Here is a 25,405-nt window from a genome sequence, read left to right as displayed (position 1 = left end):
ACCCATAAAATATAAAGTTCCTCTAATTTTATCCATTAAGTGCAAGTGCAAATTAATAAGTTAAAAATATTTTATTGATAAAGGGAATGGGAATTTATTACAATGGCTGTAAAAGAATTATTCTAAATAAACTTTTTAATTTCTAAATTCAGATGCCTTTAAAGGAACAATGGATTTTGTAGTAAAATTTTATGGATAGAGGATTAGCAGTTTTCTATTGAAAACTTTTAAATGTTAAAACAATGGATTTGTATGCCATAATTATACGAACGGTTTATTATGGGTTATTAAAAAATTAAAAATTATCTTTGTAGATTCAAAAGAATTTAGAGATTTAGTTTATAAATAATTTTACATTACTTAATTATTATTTACAATAATAATAAAAATATAAGGAAAATGGTTTAATCATGGTAATATTAGTTGAATTAATTATATTTTTAATCTAATCGAATGATGAAAATCGACCATTTTTCTTAAACATAAAACTAAGAAAAGAAATTCGTTAAATTTTGTTACTATCATTTAATAAATTGTACAAGTTATTAAGTGAAAGTAACACATACATTGTACGGTCAGCGCCAGATCTGCAGTTATATGGCGTACTTGAGGAACTTTGGACTCGAATGTACACGCTTATCTACACTAAATCTTAAAATAATAGGAACGTTTATATTTAGAAACTTTTAAAAAATCATGTTTTATTCTAAAAATAAACTAATATACTATGAACAGGCGAATAAACAATTTTTAAAACGCACGAACAAGTGTTTTTAACCATTCACATTTCCTTCTTGAATTAAAAAACAAATAGCAACCCCGTTCTGCATATTTATATGACATGCAAATGTATTAATAAAAATGTTAATAGGAAAGAAAAAATAGACTATTTTTGTAGAGTTTATTTTATCAAAAACAAATAACATTCATAGTATTCAGTTATGAGAACATTGCTGATACATTTTACAACATAATTTTTAATTTAGGTGATTATATATTGCAATTGACTAATTCCATTTATTTTTATCATCATAAATTATAGAGCAACATTTTTTAAAATTATTTCTACTGTACATTTTACATATTAACATTAAAAATAAAATTATATACAATAGCAACAATATATCTTTTTATAAAAATACACAAAATTTAAAAATTAGGTGAATTTTTCAATATAGTCAACCTATTTCTAGTTTAAATAATTACATATAGTATCACAGTTGAAGAATAAAAAATATATATTTGTACATTTATTTACATACAAGCTGGAAATAGGTACATTAAAAGATTCAGTTATTAAATATAATGTGTTTAAATGCTAAATACTTAAAATTTACAGTTAAACATGTATATTTGCATAAAATACACCAACTCAGTAATGTAAGGTAAGTTTGTACAACATATCTGGTTTCTGGTTCTTTTACATAAAAAATGAACTTTACTGTGTATATTACTATAGTTTTACGTCACCTGTTAAACCTATTGAACAATCACTTTTTGTTGATATTAGTAATTTGTTACAAGTAGAACATATGTCCTTGCAACAAGTAGAAATGTAACATTATTTTTTTTAGTTTTTATATTGTTACAAAAAATATTGAATTTTCATTGACGTCGTTCTAAATCAAAAAATATTTTTTATATGTTTCAAGTTGTTTACCAAATTTTTAATTAAACCATTGCATTTCTTAAAAAGCGTAAATTTTCCCCATTTATCCTAACTTCCTAATTCTAATTGAGTTATTTCACAATGTTTTATTTACATTATATTTAATGTTAGATTCACGCTATTACTTAAATGAATTGTCTAGTGATAATTGTGACAATAATTGTACCTACATTTTTATTGATTTTTTAAAATCTAATATACCAATCCTGATTGGTGAATTTTTCCACTTTTACTATTCTGAAACATTTAAACAATTTTATAAAATCATTTAGTAAAATTTGATTCAGTTTGAAAGCATTAAGAATACAGATATATTTGCTGCTATGAAAGCATGTAGTCGGCATAAATTTGTATTACCTTACAAGTGGCCTAAAATATTTGGGAATAACTACAGCTTTTAGAGAAGTGTTGAAAGTATTTATCAAGTAAATGTTGTAAAACGAATAAAAGGAATCTAATATTAATGGCGACAACTTAAATGGGCGTATAAAGCAAAAATGTGAACTACCATTTTCCTAGATTAGAGTTTAAAATGAATCACTCTTGTAATAACTTCGCATAATTCTTTAAACTTTTCAGCATTCATAAGAAACTTTGTAATCTATTTGGAATGTCTTGAAAGTTTCAGTATTTGAGGAAGCGAATATAGTACCAATACAAACCAATATCAAGTGTCTGGTTTTCCATTTTAAATGCTACTTTATACAATGCACACTTTTCGTATAAATTTCATAAAATAAAATACTAATAAAATTAAAACTTGTTCCATTTAATCCGTCTATAAATAAACAGTACCAGATAAAACACGGATTAAATCTTTAAAGGAGTTAGCTAAAAAGTAGTTGGTTTTAATGTCCCAGATATTTCTATTTTAAGAATCATTTTTATTGTATTTTTATTATGACATTAGTATTTCCGTTTTCAAAAATATTTGCTTAAAATTTCCGTCTTCTAGTGTCATCAATGCAGCCATAAATATAAAATTTATCCTTCCGGTTTACCACCATAAATTGAAAACTTGACAATACAATTTTAATCTAGCAAGTATTAAGTGTTAACATTGAGCTATCGTTTTAAAAGATTGGAAGATAAATCTACTGCAACGACATGGTTAAATTTATATCTCCGTGTAACTGAACGGACATATTTAAATCTATTACTATACCAAATTGCTGTTTGATATAATGTATAATAAAATATGTGTTCTTAAAATTTTCTACCAAATCAAAAAGAAACAATAGTATTGAATACTAATGTTAAATGTGTTTCAAATTGTTTAAGAAATGTATCAAAGCAAGCTTTGAATTAGTATAAATAAAAATTTATTAGTAAAAATATATATTACTTAACATATATGTAATTTACACAGTAAAATTCCTTTATAGAGTATTTTTTACGTTATCATGTAACTTTACCAGCAAGATATATATATTAATCCATTAATTTGGAGATATTTTTTATTAATATTTGGTTATTATTAATTAATTATTAAAACAGTCTGAGATTTATTATATTAGATCTAACAAAACATACAATATTAAGATTGTGTAAATATTAGACATAAGTACAAAAAACAATAATATACTAGTTTAGGCAAGATTTAGTAAACAAATATTGATTGTTCATATGAGTATTATAAAATAATATCATTACCTTCAATATTTATTTCCACGTTTAAGGTTTTATAAACAATTAAGTTAAAAATACTCAGAGAAAAAAGACAGTGCTACTCTGTTCATATTTATGATAATCAAATTTGAATTGTACAATTTATTGTTCAATGAGCAAACCGAGGCCATCAGAATCATTTGAATAGAACATGACACTCTTTGTGGTTTGGACGCTTTACATGAGTTTCAATAAAATTAATTTATGACATATTATACGAAGTATAAATATCAAATGATACAAAAGTGACATAAATATAGATGCTAAATTTCAATATTAATGTATTATTATTAAGTAGAAAAAATATTAAAAATAATTAAGGTTTTCATAAGATAAAGTATTGATTTTAGTTTTACCGATTTTAAACCAAGTATTGAAGAAAGAATTCCATATATTTGATTTTGTATTAAAGTACTACTCCAAAGTTTTATCCTATTTAACTGTAATTCTTTAAAAAAATGTGTGCTAGCCACGCCGGAGTCTTAAAACCTTAAACGCAGAGATCTACACGGACTATTTACAAAATATTACACCAGCGCTTCCAGGAAATGCGCATTACGTTATCCTTAAAGTGCTGGGCGAGGGCGAACACGAGTGCAGGACGCGGTGCGTGGGCGAGCCCGGCGATCCTGGCAGCGTCGCGTTCTGGTGCCTCGTCCTGCTGACGTGGCGTCACAACGGGTACAGCTCGTGCTGGCCGACCGACGAGTAGGTGACGCCGGCGGTCGACTCCATCGGGTGAGAGTTGAAGTATTGCTGCAAAAATGTCTGGCTCAAAGATCGCAGGAACATTTGGTCGACAAAAAATTTGCACCAATCCGCATGTTTTCATCTGAATATGTGATTTTATGAACTAATTAATGTTGGAGAACCAACTTCTGTAATTTTTAGTAACTATTTCTGAGAAAAGTTTGACTCATTAGTTGAAGAGGTGGAATAAAATGTTTCAGATTAAACTTTTAACGATTTGAAGTATAAAAATAATAAACCATTCTTAAAATATATATATCATATGGGAAATTTATATACTATATTAAACTTTGTTTACTTTCTGATATCTTCAATACTTACGGAATGTACTATATTGGAAAACAGAATCACATATAAATATGAAAATATGAAATCCACAAACATGCAGATTGTTTTCGAACTACTGCAAAATAACAACAAACAAGAATATGTAATAAATATGTGACAATAGTTGAATGCAAAAGGTACACTGAAAAATGCATTTCCGCCTTAGAACATAGAAAGATAGAACATGGGTGATTGTGACAGGAAATATAAATGAGTGTCTACATAAGTTTACCAATGTCATTCAAAAGTGGGTGAAACACTAATATGGGTATAAATAGTTATTGGATTTAACAACTCTAAAACTTACTTACTTTAAGTTTATTAGTAATAGAATTAATGATTATGAATTTTAAAGTAAATAAGTTTACTGAGGCATTTATAAATTTATTGATAGGGCACTTTGGGATTTTCACTCAGTTACTTACTCTTTGAAGATTCCTTCTTTAAATAAGTTTTTTATAAATTCTAGACTATAAATGCAACAGCATTTTGTTTTTTAAGAAATTTTTACTTTAATTATTTACTAATTTTGGCCCTGCTTATCTAAATATTATTTCATTACTCTATAAAAATATAAAATAAATAAACAGTATTTTCTTTAAAAACGTACATGCAAAAGTTGTATAAGCTGTTAAATTACATTATGTACAATAAATTTTTATAAAATATAGTATATACAAAAAAGGAAATAAAACTTTATCGAATAATTTTAATGCATCATAAATTCTAGACGGTTGCATCTCATTTCATCCACGAGATTTTCATGCCTATATTAACAGTAACCTCACATTTAACTTAGTCTCTCGCCTGGGCCTTAAATATGCTCAAAAAGTTATACATGACCTCACCAAATCCTTCATCAACCTGAAAACACAAATCGTGACTCAATATAAATCTCTCACATCTTAAAATCTAATTCGTTGTCTTTTGAAAACCGTTCATCTGAAAACACTGAAGCACAAAGTATACACATGTATTACTTGAAAGTAATCTTTCGTGAACTATCTTGGCACTGCCAAATATTAAGAGTATTTGCTCCACCGTTAAACCCTTATGAAAGCCGTCGCGGGGGATGTAAGTAAACGACTGTGTACCGAAATAAAATCCCCGCACTAAAGTAAAAAGGCTTAAGATGCAATCTTTACGTCAACAATAAAATCCACGCATGTGAACCTATTTACAAAGGCACTGCAATTAGGAAATTCTGCAATGAAAATGTTCATTTTGACTGTTCAGATTCTTTGTTAGTTAGTTGTTTTAGTTTGTTTAATGTATGCTGCTGCTTTTTACATTATTAAATTTAATTAGCTTGGATAGACATAATTAATTAATGCAATGATTAAAATTTAACAAATAAGTTAGTAAATTCTGTTGCCAACACACAACAACAGTGGATTCCAAAAGCTACATATAACATTAAGAACATAAACACAAATATTAAACGTGTCAATACTGGTGAAAACACAAACGTATGTGGAAAGAATAACAAACACAAAAGTTCAAATGAACACCACAAGTGCGAAACATTTAATTTTACAGGCATATTGAATTGACTGTTATGGAATAATGCGATGAAAATTTAATGAATTGAATTGTACGTACTACTCGAAATAATAGAGCAAAACGTGGCTGACTGAAAAGTTATTTCCTTTGGAATATCTAATCGTTGCGAGAATCAAATTATATATCACATAACTTCATTTATTGTTCTGTTGAAAATTTTATATATATATATATATATATATATATATTCGGAGGGTTAAATTAAGTAGAGGATAATTAATGAAGTAATATAAAAAGAGATTGATTGAATCCTAAATAAATACTCCAAATCGTGATAATTCTGAATTGTTTATTGGCCGGACTTTCACATAATCCGCATGGGGATATTTGGAGTGCAAAGAAATAAATGGCATCGATATCTGCACTTGCCAAGTGGAAATTTATCCGTTCAAATTGAATAGTTGGAGAAAGGAACTGAGATAATAAATGACGATAATTTTTAAACTGCACTAAATGGGAACTGCTTATCTAAATGTATTGCCAAACTAACTGCCAAATTGCGTTGAAATAATAAAATAATGATTGAGTGATTTTTTTGTCCATTGGGGCATTGTTTTCGTTGATTTTGCCTCCAGCAACAACCTTAAATCATCCTTTCATTTAATTGTAGCAAAAGTTTTAATACAAACTCCGATGTTTTGTCTAATCTGATAACTACATTGTAACAAGAAGTTTTAATGAACTTGGCCAATTTAATTATCTTGGCAACTTTTCGCATTGTAAAAAAGAATCGTTTCTCAATTTAATATGCTTAAAAACTAGCTCACGGTTCTTCCACGGTCCTTTATGGATTTAAAACTATATAGTAATTTAGAAAATTTTTAAACATGTTCACAAATTATTATGGTATATAAAATCGCTGTCGTTGATTAAACATGGAGTGTCAATAAAGATGTGATTACACACACAATGTTAATTACAGTGAACATTGTTTTACCCCTGTTACAACCCTTAATTGATTAACATGCATGTAACTTGGGACGCACATAAACAAACCGAAAAACCAACAGTCAATTCAATACACACGACCAAGTGCATCAATCTAACCTTAAGCACACTACCCCAGCAATGTGTCGCCTCCGGTCGACAAAGAGGATTGGACCTGATGGACTATAAAGGTATGACTAGTGTTTAAAAGTAGAAGAGGGACGTGGACCTGGTAAAGGGTAAGTTGGAAGCGATCTCCATGGGGGCACGAGGCGGGGCCGTGTGCTAAATGTATGTCTGTTCGCAGGAGTTGTGGCGCAAGGAGTAAGACGAGTAATAGCGCTGCGACGAGAATCTCTGCAACAATCACACTCATCAAGTACCCATTTGTGTCAGTGTAGGACTGTGATTAATAATACTTTGGAAATCGGGCCCACCTAGTGTACAATCCCTGTATGAATTTATCACCCATTGAATTTAAATTATTAAGACACGGTAGATTTAATTAAATATTGTAACAGTCGTTTATAATTATTCTGAATATATTACCTGAAAACTATATTACTTGTATTCCATTCTCGAGTTTACAGTTACTAAGTAATTAAAAGTCAATTTTAATAAAATAATATTTATCCCATTTTATATACCTAAAACGTTACTTAAATTTAACCGATAACAAAAATATTTTGAGTAATTTAAAAACAATGCATCAAGAAAATCTTCTCATATGCTGGAAGAAAAAGTAGAGTTTACAAGCCGGTAATAAAAACATATTTTTTTCTGGAGTGTCTTGTGAAATAATATACTTTCAATTTAGAGTCTATCTAAAAAACAATATGCTTTATCATTTAACACATATGAGACGGCAGTGTAATATTTGTTTTTGAGCCCGGGAACTAAAAATATCCTGTGTTACCTTCGCACCATAATCTTTTCCTTTATATAAAAGAAACTCGATATACGGGTAACTGGAAGCTACTCAGTCAATACAAAACATTGACCTATGTTGACCTTTAACAGTTTTTGTAGACATTTTAGAATTTAAATAAAAATCGAAGTAACAGCTTTACATAAAATATTGTTAGTTCAGAATAATTTTGCAATATGGGGAAAATAAAATAGTTTGTGTGCTTTTCATCAAAAGAATTTTTTAGAATATTACATAACTACATTTAAGAAAATTTATTTATATTTTTTTCTTTTCATTGTACTCACTAATTAATTGATTCTGACATTAAAAAAATATATATCAAATAGTTAATGTGTGTGTGGAATTTAAATGTAATTTGATTTGGAGAAAAAGTATAAGAAATGTTAGTTTTACCACCAATATTTGATTTTTTATTTTATTATTTTAAGACTTAGTATTAAGAAAAAAAAGGGATATTTATCCTGAAATAAAATTAAAATAGATTTTTGCTGTATTTTCACAGTCAAAGGACAAGTTTCGTTTATAGAAAGGAAAAAGGATTTTGTTCGACGAAGAACGTGCTAAATAGTTGTCAGTACCTGACTTGGTTTACTTCTGAACGCCGGCTGATATCGACGTCGCACCTGACGTGGACAACACACACAAAGAATCCTCAAGAAGGCCCTGAAATAAAATAACAAAATAACTTTAAACATCTATCTTACTATTCATTTTTTTAATTGAAATTAAAATTCATTTACAAATAATAATGGTTTCCGTGTAATTTACATAAATTAACGAAATCACCAAGTTGAACACCAGAATTGAATGAATAATGATGCATCGTACAATCCTAGTGTTTTATTTATCTTGTATAAAAAGCTTTTTTGTACAATCGAACTGTCGTAAGTAATGTATATCGTGTGTAATGTGTGTACGGCTTACTAAACTTCATCCTTTATATTTAAGATTTATTATTTATATAATATTGTTATAAATTACTATTATCAACTTATTCGTATTCTATAATAAAATAAATAATTAATATTCATATTTACATAAATGTGTCGGGATGGCCTATGATTTTTTTGACTGATTTGTGAGATTGATATGAAAATTTGAAGAAATTTTGGATATGTTATAATGAGATTCTTTATTACATTAGTTTAGGAATTAATTTCACTGAGAGACTCGATATTATTACTATTGTATTAAAAAACACTCAAATTTATCTTTTAAGATTATCGAAATGTAACTGTAATAAATCAAATTAAAATGCAAATATTTAACCATATATTTGATGATTTTGTTATGGTGGTATTTATATTATATTTAATTTAATAATATAATTAAAAAATAATTTGAAAATAATTGAAACTAATTAATGTAATTTTATTTGTTAATATATGGTTTATTTTTATTAAATTAAATAGGTTAAACTTATATTGTTTTCGATACATCGGAATTACATGAACCAAAAGCATTTTTGACATATTTTAATTTTATGACAAATTTCTTGATATTTTTTATTGTGTTGACTTTGTAAATTTGTCATGTGCTGTTCTACGATTTTTCTGATTCTAACAGAGGATTTTATAAAAATTTCAAGAGGTTAAATTAAAAATTAATTTTGTATTGTATTCTTTAAATTTTTTATTTAAAGATTACTTCAATAAATAAAATACAAATTGCAAGTATGAGACTATATAAATTGTCGACAAAAAATAGGGGATACTGCAAGTTTGATTAACAGGAGGAAAGATTAAAAATAAAGCATGTTTCCTATTAAGTTGTCAATCGTTTTTTGAAATTGTCTCAGATTTGAGGTAAGGCATCCTGTAACTGCAGAAGTATAGTAGGATCCGGTTCATGAGTCTCTAACGCTATTTGGACAACATCCCACATGTGTTCGATGGGATTAAGATCGGGCGACATCGATGGCAAATGAAGATGTTAAGTTTTCTCATCGTGTTAGTTTAAATTGGAAAAAATGTGTAATACTTACTAAATCTCGACATTGGTACATAATTTTAGTTGTCTAAGAATTTGTAATGATTGACGGTACTGTTAAATGCCCTAATTTGATTCATTTATATTTATTTTAAAAATAAAAAATTGGCTACTATTTAATTTTAAATTACAAAGCAGATAAAAGGGATTTTTATAAATTTTTATATATATATATATATATATATATATATATATATATATATATATATATATATATATATATATATATATATATTGGAATGATAATACCAGTTTTTGCAAAACTAATTAGTGACTAATTAACGGTTAATTTGCTGAAGCATGGAAAAAAAAATTTCCAAAGTTATTTGCTGTGATTTATATTAGTCAAACAGTCAAACACAAATACAAAATTAAACGACAAAATGATTATTTTCACAACTAACTAGCAAATTACTAATTAATAAATTTAATTTTTAAATTACAACTAATAAAAAATTCTGCATTTAATTTCGTTTTGATTTGAAGTAAGCTAACTTTATATTAAAAATAAATAAGTTTTATTATATAATTATATACTATAAAAAATATGCGTTTGTAATATTTACTATATCCCTCTACGATTTTCATTTTTAAAATTTCTTAATGTATAATTAATATTTTATAATTATAAAAATATTAAAAAGCATAATAAGAAATAAAAATATTTTAATACCATATATGACAACTATATTAGAGACTCAAAAGTATATAAATTTGCAACTCACGTATCCCCTATCGATTCGGAAAAACCTGAGCTTAGCATTTTCGATGAAGGCGACTATTACACCCATATTTTTACTAAAGTTATACCTCTGAAACTTCAAAGGTACATTCAAAGATAATTTAATCAAGGACTTATCCCGTTAAGATTAGTGATATCGTATGTTTGTTCCAAATTGACTAGCAAAATTCTAAAGCCAAGCAATTTGTCGAAACATTTCACTAACCATCCCCTTCATTGTACCCTATTTTATAAACGCTTTATAAATTTACAAAGCCCATTCAAAATGCGAGGTACAAAATTATAATTGAACTGTGTTGCATCTGCAGCAATTTTTCAAGCGAAACATAAGTGGAGTGGAAGACTGGAGGTTATAAAAAATGTTGATTTATGCAGAACTTTTTTATTAGTTCCCGGTAATTGCAATCGTAACGCAAGAATAACCGAAGGCGCTGCAAAATTATGTTTAATTTGTATTCGAAATGTATCACAAATTTCTCACGCTGGCGTTTCAATTTTGCCACAAATTATGGGAAGTCTTTATTAAATGCATCTGGAACATTGGGATGTATTAAAGTTACATGTTTATTACTATGATCGGTGTTGAAATTTGTTAAATTGACGGTAGACATTTTAATCTATTTGGCATATTTTATATTTGTCTTTAACAAATTAAAATGATGCGAATATATATAATTGGTATGAATTTTATTTGTTAAAGGCAAATAAGGAAGGTCAATATATTGAATAATCATGCATTTTTATGGCAAATTTAGATATACAAGGTGTATTTAAAATGTGTTTTAATCTAAATATTTTTTACCTGCTTTTGTATTGTATAAAAATTACTTTAACTTTCTTTAAATATTAAAAATAAAATATTTCAAAATAGCTGTGACGTAAAAAATAAAGCAAGAAAAAGAGGAGAACCCCTCATATTCTAAACTACTGTATAATTATTGAAGTTTATTACATTAAATTAAAGGTTTTAAGATAATACATACTAAATTTAAATACTATTGGATCAAAGGTTACAGAAATAGGAGAAGAAAAACAATTTTTGAAATTTTAAATTTGACAGATAGTTTATTTTAAGGAGAAACATAAAAAAAAATATTTATAATCTTCTTGCTCCCAGATTTTGATTTATTTTAGAAACATCTTCCATACTGACAAGGTGGTGGGTATGTATAGCATTAGAGGGACCGGAAAATAATCGCTTTATTATATTAAATTCAAATAAATTTTTAATAAGTTTTTATTTTTAATCAATAATATAATCATGCTCGTTGGCATTTATGAACGTCTAATGCATTTGGACAAACATCGTAAATGTTTTTGGTCATAACTGTTGCGTTATTACTCTTGCAAAACTCGAAGAGCATACAATATCGGATATGAACTTTTGGTATTTGGCTGACCATTTCACCCCAAATTGAAAATGTTTAATATTGAATTATTAAAAAGTGAACACGTTGTAATAAATTTCAACTGACTTTGGTACTCCTTCAAGATACATAATAAGCTGTACAGAGAGGTACAGCGACAAAAACAAAGTACTAACTCCTGGTCAATATTCTAACAAAGGTGAGAACACACAAAATTATGATGTGGCAATGACAATGTTATTAGATTATATGGTTTAACAAAATTATATCCTATCAGGAGGCATTAATAATAATCTAAAATATGTGAAGATATTATTTTTAGTTTTATACAAAATTCTAACGAATAAGATAGGTGTATCACCCCGTATAATATATTAAGTGTCTTCACGACTTATAGGTAATTCAGTTTAAATATTTTTAAAATAAGTAAAGGAAACGCTTTGTTCGAGGTGGCGGTTTCAGTTTCCGCCTCTCGAAATATTTACAAAGACCATCCTTTTTATTTCAGTCTCTGTTTACTTTTCTCCCCAGTCTGTTTTGAAAACGATTATTAAAGCTAACATTTATTTGTGCGGCCTTCACGCAATCATCATTGAGAAAGACAAATTGTACTTTAGGTCGATTTTACGTCTCAAACGGAAGATTTAAGGTAAAGTAGCGGATGGACAAGTTAAGCAACTAAAATAATAAAATACCTTATGTAACATTTTACCTCCTCAATGAAACGTGTGGCTTTCAACGAATAGAAAAATGTATTATTCCCAATAGACGTATTGTGTATTATTCTCGGAGGCTTTAAAAATAGAACTCAGGAAGTCCGACTACCTGAAATATAACTGACATTAACTTTATAAAAGTAACACAAAGGAAGTAACCTTATAAGAGTTCTCTTAACGATCGTAGATACCAAATAAAATATTTCTCGGAACAAGTACAATTTATAACGTTATAAACATTGAAACTACAAATTTAATGGATGATATTATATAATTCATAATGAATTTTCCAGCCGTTAATTATTTCGTGCAATTAACACGTAGTCATAATATGAATTAGAGATATACAAGTTTAGCGTTTAACAACGCGAAATAAACCAACAACAATTTTTCACAGGGCCTGTCGGCATTTAAAGCGGGATGATGCGAATTTAACGCAGCTAATGTGCGTGCCGCAGTCGGCTCCTAATCTTCTATAATGTGCCGCCGGTATAAATTATGATGTACTTGCCGAACGACAAAAGCTCTATTATTTCGGTCTTGGAATTGCGACCCGTGTTCGATAGATATGAACGACTATACCGGGTGATTCTATTTGCGCCTTTGTTATCATTGTGTCACGACATAAAGGAACGACAAATCTCTGTCAAAATTATAGGATGTTTCATTTTATTATCAATCTATGTAGTACATTTGTATAATGATAATGAAGATTTTTTGAGTTCACCAAGAAACTGACAATAATCAAAGTGATAATATTATAATAATGTTTAAATAATATAAAAAAATCTGAAATAATTATTCTAGTTAAAGGGATTCTATCATATCATGTTCTTCTTTATTTAATCACTATATATGTCCGCATATATATATATATATATATATATATATATATATATATATATACTTTGCATGCTATTATACAAAGAAAGCTTACGAATCACGTACTCGAGTATTGTTACCACAATTATGGGAAGAAATAAAAAAGATAATAATTTAATAGTAATTGATGCTATTGGTGGACATTAAGGCTCCATGTATATTAATGCAAATAAATATAGTTTTTTGTAATAAAATATTTTATATTTTAAATATTTTTAGGGTTAAAAGTTTTTTTTGTAAATTACTATAAGAGGTGTATAATTTAAAAAAATATAGAATTTCTAAACTGCTTATAATTTATTGACAATATCCCTAACTTATATCGTGCAGTTTATATTTTTGATGACACGTTGATAATTATTTCAATTCAAATTAATGAATTAATTTATCAGCTCTGACAATTTATTTGAGCATTCGCCATATTTTTAAATTCGGACTACCCTATACAGATTATAACAAACTTTGTAAAAAACTAACTATTATAGCCAAAATGTGACCATATTTTCTGATTTTATAAAATATTACCAACTTTTATTAAAAAAAGTTGTTGAATGAATGAGTAATATTTAATTTAACAATAGTACTTTTCATAATATAATTTTTATTTACCACAGCCCTGTGGCCTAGACTCAACAAATTTCCAAATATACAGGTCTAACTATATTTTTCCAAACTTGGTATAAAAAAAATTTGTAGTTTTGTCCCGTCTAACAGGTCCATCATTTTGAAACAAATTAAGTTTAGACTATTCTGTGGTTCTATGAACGTGATCCTGAACAAATCGAAATCTGCGACCAAATCAACTCCCATCTACTAAACTTTTCCTCATAGTCCTTGAACTAATTTTAGGAAGTTCTATTTCCGGCTTTAATTTGACGATAAGAATGAATTGTTTCTTGGTATTCGAATTATCCAGTTTTCTTTAAAGTTTCCGGAACTCGACCAATATATTTTGTAGCTACAACTTTCCAGTCCAGTTTCTCTAAATTTTTTAATAATATGATAATCTAAATTCTATTATTAAATAATTAGAATGAACAAAATACCACTAATAAATAATCCAGAGAAATTCGTAATATAATAAAAAATAAACATACTCAGTAAGAGAAACTCATATTTTTAATATATCTAAATAATTTACCAAGTTACCAAATTATGTTCACTATTGTATAATTAATTTAATGAATAAATAATCAATGAAAAATATTAATCATTTCTTATTTTATTCTTAAGATTAATATTATTTAAATTAATATAAATAATAAATATTATTTTTAGATGAAGCAAATTTAAAATTATGGCGAATGCTATACTAGGTAGCCAGCAAGAGGAAATTACTTCAATTACAATTTCAATTAAAATTAATCAATTAATAGCCCTATTGTATACTATTATTATTGTGGTAGTAAATACGTAATATGTCACCACAAATATACGTATATTAATAATATTCAGAACTTAATATTAATAATCAATATGTTCTGAGTTTTGGTATATAAATTAGAATAATAAATCATCCTCAAAGTTGCTTTAATAGACTCGTTTATAAAAAGACTATTTTTATAATGACTTTATGAAATGTCGACTTAATTTTTAAAATAAGAAGTATATATACGACAAAATTTGCGATTTATTTATGTATTATATTTCTCAAGAATTATTCTATTACCTTTTCGGCTTTTGATTTCAATTCAGTATAAGCGAAAGTTACGAAATGGTTTTATTAAATTTGCCGTGCAAATTATTTAAATTGAGAGATCCGTTGTGTCTATTCAGAAGCGGAAATCTAATAAAGTTAATTTGATCCATACAGCGTAAATGTAGAATAAAATCCTTCAATACACCGACACTGACATCAACAAAGGAAAATCAATATTGAATATCAATAATGGTCTTTTGAGAATAATATTCAGCCATCAGATACCCCATTAAAAGCTTTTTTAAATTTATACCGGATGCTTTAACTCAGGTCCAATTTGAACTTTCATTTCGATTATATTTTGTATTTGTTTCCGCAGGTAATCTCTTGCCTTTTGTGGGTTTAAATTTACCACAATTTAAACAAAAATATATAAAAATGTGTGGCTTTACTATTTTTTGTAGGTTAAATATAAAATAACTGAATTAATTTTTAATTAATTAATAAAATATCATTCCAAGTATTTACAGAAATAAAATTATAAGAAATATCAAACATAACATTTATTTCAACTGGTATCATATCAAATATTTAAGGTATGGAAATTCATTCGTTTTAATTTTATCTCAGAATTTCAATAACAACATTTTTCCGAAATTGCACATATTCCTATTGAATCTAATGGCACTGAATATTTCGCTTTAATAAAAATGCAAAACAATATGAACAGAATATTGATCAGACAACCGGATATCACATAGTAGAATAACGAGATTGGCGCGCTACAATTTAATAGGGCATATTTGGATAGATATGCATACGTATTTACCAAGAATTGTCACAAGGACAATGAGGGATATTCGGACAATGTTCTTAGTTGCAGTTGGAATGCAGTTTAAATATATGATGTGCTTATTATTCAATGAATACATTCATTGTCATCGTCTCCTTTGTTAATTTCATCATTATGGCATAGTCAACTTTTTGAACCTCCACTGGATTTTAATGTTAAAACATTCACCCCTCGGTGGATTATTAAACCAAAAATAAAATTGAAAATGTAATAATGAAAAGTCAAGATGCGCCGAGAATTTACCATGCAAATTGAAAAAATTCTTCGTTTTGTTTTATTTCGTAAGTTTAGATTAGAAATTAAAGAGGACCTGCGGATAAATTTAATTCAGTAAGAACTCATCTTACAATTAGTGCATTCATTTGCCTTTCAGGTGTTTATACAATGGCTTTTATAAAATTCTAAAATAAAAACGATAAAGTGAATTTAATTTAATTTAAAGCGCTAAAGAAATTGTATTTTAGTCATTACTTAAAAAAATTGCTCACTAAACTTAAAAGAACTTAATTATTTAATACTCTGTCTTGTTGTTGTGTTCCCGGTATTTTTGTTATTTTAATTTTGTATTGGATTTTGATATAAGAAATATTTTCCGAGATCAAATATAGCGGGGCAAGTCAATCGTAAAAAGATATATTGCGTTCTTTACCACTTTAAAGTGCTTAGTATTGTGTGATCAATATCTGTAATATTAAATTTTTGCACATTCCTTCTGAATGGTTGAGATTTAAATGCACTGCTTGAAGGGAAATCACATTTGAACTACAGCAACAAATAAATACTCTAAATGTGTTAAACCAAAAAAGTGTTTTGGGTAAAAATTAAATTATTGTAATTGTATATTAAAACAAAACAAGTTTTTAGGAGGTTTTTCGAATTAAATGATTGAACTATAATATATATTTTTACTATTAGCTACCGAAAAAGAAATTTACGATTTTATTTTATCGTTTTGTTTGTACTGTTTATATTATTTTCTAGGCTCCTTCTAAATTACAATAGCTATTTACTTTTTCCTACATTATACTAAAAACCTTTTTTGGGTCAAAAAATGGTGTAATTAAGGCCACACGTTGGCTTTTAGGCTATTCTTTTTTTGCCATTGTTTAATCCTGAGGAGGTCAAAATTAATGTTTTTTCATGAGATTATATAAATTATTATTTTGATGAATAAAAATATAAAATATATTTAAATATTCTTAAAAGTTATTTTACTTTTTTGTCACACATCTTAAAAACTGTGGAGTTAAGTTTAACGTACATATTAGTTTGATTTAATTTCCCAAATATATTTTATAAGATATGTAGATTTGTAAGAATTTTTTCTTGGTATTATAAAATTATTTATGATAAAATATTTCCAATTTAACTAAAATTATTTTGTGAGTAATTAGAAATATTTTGTTGAGAACATTCAAATATACAGTTTATTAAATTCAACTTTAAAAAGTTTATGTCCTATTATTATTTATATACCACTTATAATTACAATTGAATATTATTTTTATTAGGTGGTAACGTGAGAAATAGTACAAGATTTTAAAATAAAAACCATAAATTTTGTCCAGTCAGCATAAAAAATATATTTTAATATTTGTTTGTTTTCTTACACATCTTAAAATTGACAAAGATATTACTTTAAACTCATATATTAGTCTGATATATTTGGCCAAAAAAATAACATATTCAAATATCATTAAATATCTTGTCTTCGGAATTATAGTGGCACGTTTGGTCTAATGCTGTTAAAATATTTGTAAAAGCGCATTAATATTTATGTCGTGCTTAGTTGTATGGGCTTAAATGAGAATTTAAACTTGAGTTATGGAAATGATCCCTTAGTATTTATTAGGCACAGTTCACGATCGATTAGCTGAAAATAACTGGCTAATAATAAACCTTATCGATAGATTTAATCCGTTTTACAAACTATTCAGACGTCACTGACATGTAAAAACAGAAATTATACGAATGAGGACATAAACGTTTAGGTATTTAATTTACCTCACATGAATAATGCATGACCGCAGTTTGGGGTGTCTAGTCGACCTTTTTTTCATGCATTCCTAAACCAAACCAAAACAGAACCTGAATAGACATTAGGCTAGGTTTTATTCGGGCAATTATTTTGCTGTGTCAGGATAACAAATATGTTTCGTGTGACGTAAAGATTAAGACCCTTTATGCATTACGTTAGCCAAAAAGTAATTATTTTTTGTCAGATTTAAATGCGATTAAAATCAGCAGCGAATTTATTTAACAACGAAAAATTTACTAATGAGGATTCTAATTAAATAAAATTAAAATAATAAAAATGAAGTGTCGTCAAACAAGACATTTTTTTAATTTAAAATGTAAATCAGGGAATTATTATGGAAATATACACTGAAGAATGGGAACCGTTTCTTAAGAGGAAGTGAATTTTAAATCAGGCAAATTATGTTGATTAAGCTTATCATATGGCTTCATCGATGTTCATAATAAAAGTAAAGATAAAATGAGCCTCATTTTGTCAAATTACCTTTCATTTATATTTAAATGCATTTTTATCTGCGGTTTCATTTGTACGTTATATTTATGCATATAATTGAAATGATTAAATAAAAAATGCATCCCATAAATTCGAAACCCTAAGGCTCCATGCAATAAACAATTAATTTTATTAAATGCATGAGTGTCGAGCTGAGGTCTTTTTTTTTAATTTCTAACTGCGAATTATCATACAAATGGGCCATGAACAATGCGAATCACCCTTTGGTAGCAAGAGAAATTTAAATCAGCGGAGAATTATGCTCATTATACTCCTAACATGGCTTCATTAGTGTTAACACAAAAACCTCGCTGCAAATGAATCATGTTTGCTGGATGACTTTTCAGATATACTTTGGATGCACTTCTGTTACATATCAGAGTATGTTCGGTTCCTAATGAGGCGGCTGAAAAAATTGATGCGGAAAGAAATGAATAAAAAGTAACATAGTCAAATATTAAAAAAAATATTGATCTTTTTCTATTTAAGTTGTATAATATATATATATATATATATATATATATATATATATATACATATATATATTACAAATCAACAGTATTATTTTCAGAAAAGACATGGACGGACTTGTGAAAGTCCTGAAGTACCTAACAAAAAAAAGAATATTTGTTCTTTATGTCGAGTTTCTAATAAAAATTATTAATATGATATAATATATAATATAAACTTTATAACAATAATATTTATACGGGTACAAGAATTTCTATTCTAAAAAGACAAATTAGGTTTCTCATATTTCATTTTTATATTCTTAAAATTGGGAAAATTATAATCGTTTAGTATTATATAAATCAGTGTGGCCTATTTCAAAGAGGGACACTATAAAATTTGTAATTTTTGCTCGATTTTGACATTTTTTTTTTCAATTAAGTAGCTTGAAAATACACACCGCCGCAATGTCTAATGTTTAAACAATCATTCATCGATAATATTATTAATTATCCCTACAAAAAGCTATTGTTTACTTTTAATTTTATTCGTGAAAGTCGGTATGATGCTAGTTAACTATGGACATTTCACTAGAGAAGAAATGATAAGGGCGGTGAGTCTTTTGGACGGTGGTATGAATCAAACTCAGGTTGCGGAGGAAAAGGATACTGCTCAAAGCGTGATTTCACGAATTTATGCACGATATAGAGAAGAAAGAGATGTGAGGGAAAGGCGTTTTCTGCAACTTAATGCACGAAGTCGCCCTACTATGACGGCACCAGCAAATCATGCTGCAGCAAGTACATAATTTCGGCTAAAACTGTGCGTGGTCGTTTATATGAAAACAATCTACCTCGTCGTCGACCTTTGAGAGTTTGTTTGACCTTTGTTTGACACGGGAACATTCATTGTGCCAAAATGAAAATTGGACAACATTGCTTTTTAGTGATGAATCCAGCTTTGGAATTTATACTGATTCCAGAAGTGCACGTGTGGAGAGAACCTAACAATCAGTATCGGAGGAAGAACTGTCCTCATTTTGTTGGAGATCTTTTTGACGGCTAGATTATACGTTTATCAGATACTGACATCAATAGTCGTTCTATATGCAAGAGCTTCAAGAATTGCAATGGAAAATAACCACATTGATGTGTTATCATGGCCAGAACAGTTCCCAGTTGTCACAAATCGAATAGGTCACACAAATTATTAACTGATTAATTTTAATTGCAATTGAAGTAATTTTGAATAAATTATTTCCTCATTGTGAACTTGAGCATTCGCCATAATTTTGACTGTTTATTCTAGAAATAATATTTGTTAATTACATTAATTTAAATAATATTAATCTTAAAAATAATATAAAATAAATAATTTTTTATGGATTATTTTTCATTAAATTAATATTAAAATATAAGTTGTAGTGCTTGAATTGGATGCAGGTTCATTTATTGTTGTTTTAGTTACTATTGTGTTTAGTATGAAGCATCATAAGCATATAATCAATATAATTTTATTTTTTTAAAAACTGTATAGTTTTATTCGTTCATTTTATTGTTCCGTGTGAATTTCAGTTGATTATTTATTAGCGATTCTTTGGGTTATCAAAATTATTGTATAATAATTTCTTTTTTGAAAGTTTCGGTGCTTCAGTGTAGACATCTTTTAATTCTTATGGTGTATTTTCTACTCTGCTACTTTTACCTAATTTGTTTCGTGTAATGGGGACTCCTTTCTAAATTTCAAATTCCAATCTGATATTGGTTCAATTTAGTATAATAAATATTTATTAGGGCACAATTATGTTAATCTCAAAATTAAATAAAGTATAACGTTAAAAAATTGCTTTAAGCGTTTAAATATAAACATTTTAATAAATTGGCCATAAAATTTGTTGAAAATTGTAATTGTTAATAATTTTAGTACTACACTAGATATATGCGATACCATCGTACTATTGTATTATTTTTGCTTCAAATTTTTATATTATTTAAAAAATATATAGCTGGACGAAAAATATTTTATTATTATTTTTTAACAAATAAAAAATTAAATTAATATATTGTATGGTACCCTTTGGCTCTTATAGTTCGACATGGATTCAATCTATTTGTTTCAGATTCTCAATACTAGCTTTTTTTTTTAAAAAAGTAATTTGTCCAACCAAAAAATTTAAATTTCATAAAATTCTTGATGTGCTATACAGAGTGGATGAAATACCTAATCATTATAGTATAAAATATGTCTAATATATTTTAGAATATTATTAATATTGATATTACTATAGAGAAATAAAATTCATATATAATGGTCAATACTGAATGTCAATGTTTTATTAGAATTTAAGTAAAAATTCGTGTTGTTGAAGGAAAAGGGAAACAATAATACCTTAAAAAAATTATTTGTGCAACGTCTAGCAGTTAAATTCCAATGTGAATCGGTCTGTGTTTGTTGCGTAGCAGCGAGCACAGCAAGCGAAAATCATCCTTGAGGTGGTAATGCAATTCTGTAATGGATAGTACCTACTTTAAGCCGATTACTCATGCGTGATCTGATTCGTGATGCGTTTCCTCGATGCAGTTCGGCTAATATACCGCATTGGTGAATCAACGCATTGCGTCCTTCTCATAGTGCAATGATGCATATTGACAGTGTGTCCCTATGAAATCGTCTGCGATGCGATTTATTATATTCAGTCGTTGTTGAAGTATCAGTCAGTGTCCAGTGTGGATTTTTTTTTCAGAAGATCAATTGCAACTTGCTACATAGTTATTTCTCATTAAGAAGAGATGCAGTCTCTATATAAAAGCATCCAGGTGTTGGTAATCATTTCAGCATTTTATTTGCAATACTTTTAAAGGCATTGTGAACTTTGATTCTATTTTTCTAATTTTTGTATGTTGGATTCCAAAAACTAATTGATCTCATCACCAAGAGCCGGAAAAGAACTGGTGTGTTGTCAAACTACCACTATTTTTCTTTTGATGATTCGCTCAAAAATTGCCTTTTTGACGAATCAGTATGAATTGGCGCACAACGAATCGCATCGAGGAAACGCATTATCCTCATTATTTGCAGATTGGCGAATTGATGAATCATATCGGCGCATCAACTATTACCAGTGTTTTATCCACTCTACCCATCAGGTATATACTTCATGGCCAACACTGGGCCTAATTTAACTTAACAATATTTTTGTTATCCATTAAACACCATAAAACAAGGATTTTTATTAAAACGAAAATGCTTCGATGAGTTACAATATCCCAGGAAATTTATTTCAAAACCATCCATAAAAACTTCCAGACAAACAGTTTTACTGCTTTCCTACAAACCAAAATAAAAACTATCATAAAAATAACATTCACTCGGTTTGTTATTTATTGCTGTTCTCCCGAAGTAGATACCGCGAACGCTGCCTGTCACTTGTCACATTTTAACGTACCAGAAAACACAATTTCACAAAACAAATACTGTTGCAAATGTGTCTTCTTGGAACCACTCGATCTCGGTATATGTGTTTCAATATTTAATGCAGGCAATGCATATATTTATTTTGTTAAATTCACTTCCTAAAGTAGAAATAACAAATTAAAAAAAAAATAATTTGTTTTACCAGGACATAAATGTGCACGGTCATGCCTCCGATTTCATATAATCGCTGTCACAAATTAATTCCAACTTATCCCGCTAAATTCTGATTTATTTCATTTTCTAAAAGACATTCATTATGAAGTATTTTGCGGGAATATAAATGGAGTTTTAAATCTCGCGGACTGCATTCTTTCCGTATAATCCGAATGAAATTGTCGGTGGAGTACCGTTCCTTCAAACCGAACAGATTTTAACCCGGCCATCTATATTCCGCTAGGATTTCTAACGGTGAACAGAAATAGAAGAAAAAACAAATTTATTGTCTGAAAGAATTTCAATTTACTTAGTAGGGATAAGGTAACATTCGACTGTTTGGGTTTGAATTAAAATGTTCTATTCTGGCTATTATTTAAAATTAGATCAAGGCGGTTTGTTTTAATAGATTTATTATTCCATTACATGCGACCACCAATCTTAATTTGTTGCACTTGCAGTGAAAATTAAACAAGTATTTGTAATTAAAAGTTATGGAACTAAAATCATTGACACACACTGTACTGATTTTGTTATTAAATACCTGTATCCACTCACCCTTCCGTTTAATTTATAATTTACCACAATTGGATCCACAACAAGTCAAACTAATTTTCCTGCCCTCTGTACTGAAACTGTATGTATTAGAATTAGGTTTAATAACTCATTTAACTTTACCGTTATATGTATTCTATTTTTTTGTTAAAACATAATAAAAATAGATATCTTTATAACATATATTTTAAAATAAATAATTCAAATTGTTAGTGTGTTAGTTCAAATAAAGAAATTAGGTTTTAATTAAAGAAAATATTAAATTTAACTAACACATATTGTTTCTGAGCATTTTATACACATGTAATAAACTTTTAGTGTTTCTGTATGTTTACGTATTTTGATAAAACTTTTCATTACGATAGCAGCTTAAATCCTAACTCGATGTTTAGTAAACTTTTTGTTACAGTTGTAACATAATAAAACAAGCTAAAAACTAAAATTTTCAGGATTACCATATTGTCAGCTGGTAAAATTGAGAGTATACGACAAACACATTTAAATGTGTTCATATATTTTGTGACTTTTGAGAATTTTTTAAAATATTTTTTTTTATGATTTTAACACAACTTTTTTTTATTGTAAAGCATGAAAATATTTAGACAAAATTTCACGATTTTTGATCAAAAACAAAAGATTACAGAGATTACAGATTAAGTCTCACTAGACTTCACACACTCACTCACTAGATTTGGATTAAGCACCTCCTGAAATTGGTATATACCAAATTTCATTCAGTATTATTAATATAATATTCCGGTATTATTGAAAAAGAAATCCATAAAGATAATATGATTTTATATTTGTCCACAGAATTATAAATATGCGTATTTTTTATGAAAATTGTTTTATACCCATTTCAGGGAGTGCTTAATATAGTAATGGAGTATAATTTCTTCAGTTTTCATGACTAAAAAATTTTCTTTTAGGTTTTAGTTTTGGACCAAATGACGAGAGATTTTGTCGATAAGTATGTATTTTCACGATTTACAATTGAAAAAAGTTTGTTATAATTGGACGAAAAATACAATTTTTTTGAGGACATATGTTCAATGTGTGTTCAATCAATGATGTAGCAAATAAAATTGTTCGTGAACACATATACTGAAATAGAAAACTAAAAATTCTAATGCTAATTCTACAACTAACCTTTATCTATTTTCAGGCCAATTTACGTAATTTGCCTGCTTAAAATAACTATATAAATAAGTGTTCACGATAAATTGATCCTATTCAATAATTTATTGTAATATAAACTACATATAATTGTCTCATTTGCATAAACAACTGTATTTGTGTAATAAATTATAGTTCCTTGAAAATCAGACATATATCAGACGGTGATATCTTGGCTCCATTGCCCTTGCTTGTCAGATTACTACAAATCAATGACGAGGTGGCACTAATTTCTTGATGAAGGTTCCAAGCAATAAATTCACGGTAAAATATTATTACTGCGAATAATTTCATTATTAACGGTCAATTCAATATTTCTTATTTTTTTTCCATATATGGACTCTTTCTTCTTTTCCTAATAGAATTTTTTAGAATCTCATTATTTTTTTAAATATAATAACAATAATAGCATAATAAATAAATATTAAAGTTCTTTCGGATTTACATTGTCTTAAAATGCTGTCTATATTATTAAGAGATCGATCAATAGAAACAAGCTGTTCAGTATCAAACAAAAACATCCGGAACCACCAGACACTCATAAAATTAAAAAAGGAAAACAAATGTTGAAAAAAGAATATACAGTTCCTTAGGAAAACCTAAAAATATTCGCATAAATAAGTATTACACATGTACAAGTATAAATCTTGAAGCCATACTTCACTCAGCATCGCGTCTGTCAACACTGCGTGGTTCTGACAGAAGATTCCATAAGCGCGGCCCTTTCATCCAGAATCTCCCGGAGCGACATGATACTGCCAGACCAGTCGCTCAATTACTTCCGGCTACAGTGACGGCCATTATGTGCACATCGTTCCAAATTATTTACTTGTTCGCATTCGTCCGTCCGGAACGCACTCCGAGTCGTTTAGCAGCTTTCTTCCAACCCGGAACAACGCACGGTTAATGCAAGTTTCGTTCATTTTTATTACACGAACCCTAGACCTCCTGGGGAACACTCGGATACTTTTGTATCAACGTTTACTTACGGTTACTACGTTTATTTTAGTTCAGGGTTACAGTTTTGTTCGTGACAGAGTTTTA

The 25,405-nt window shown here is 27.9% G+C and overlaps 1 protein-coding gene across 1 annotated transcript in view; it reads right to left on the bottom strand.

Moving 5' to 3' along the window:
• Positions 1–5,082: 5,082 nt before the first annotated feature.
• LOC109602068 (dopamine receptor 2-like) overlaps positions 5,083–25,405 on the bottom strand; it is a 76,581-nt gene continuing 56,258 nt past the window's right edge. Inside the window, exons 2-3 of the mRNA XM_049964653.1 lie at positions 8,414–8,498; positions 5,083–5,278 (exon numbers count right to left, since the gene is read on the bottom strand). Of these exons, the coding sequence (XP_049820610.1) occupies positions 5,210–5,278; positions 8,414–8,498 (154 nt within the window). The 3' untranslated portion in view covers positions 5,083–5,209. The remainder of the gene's footprint in view (positions 5,279–8,413; positions 8,499–25,405) is intronic.

This window comes from Aethina tumida, chromosome 3, assembly GCF_024364675.1.
Source record: "Aethina tumida isolate Nest 87 chromosome 3, icAetTumi1.1, whole genome shotgun sequence".
In the NCBI taxonomy this organism is placed as follows: Eukaryota; Metazoa; Arthropoda; class Insecta; order Coleoptera; family Nitidulidae; genus Aethina; species Aethina tumida.
Note: the sequence above shows the minus strand (reverse complement) of the source record. Positions and strands in the feature narration are given on the sequence as shown.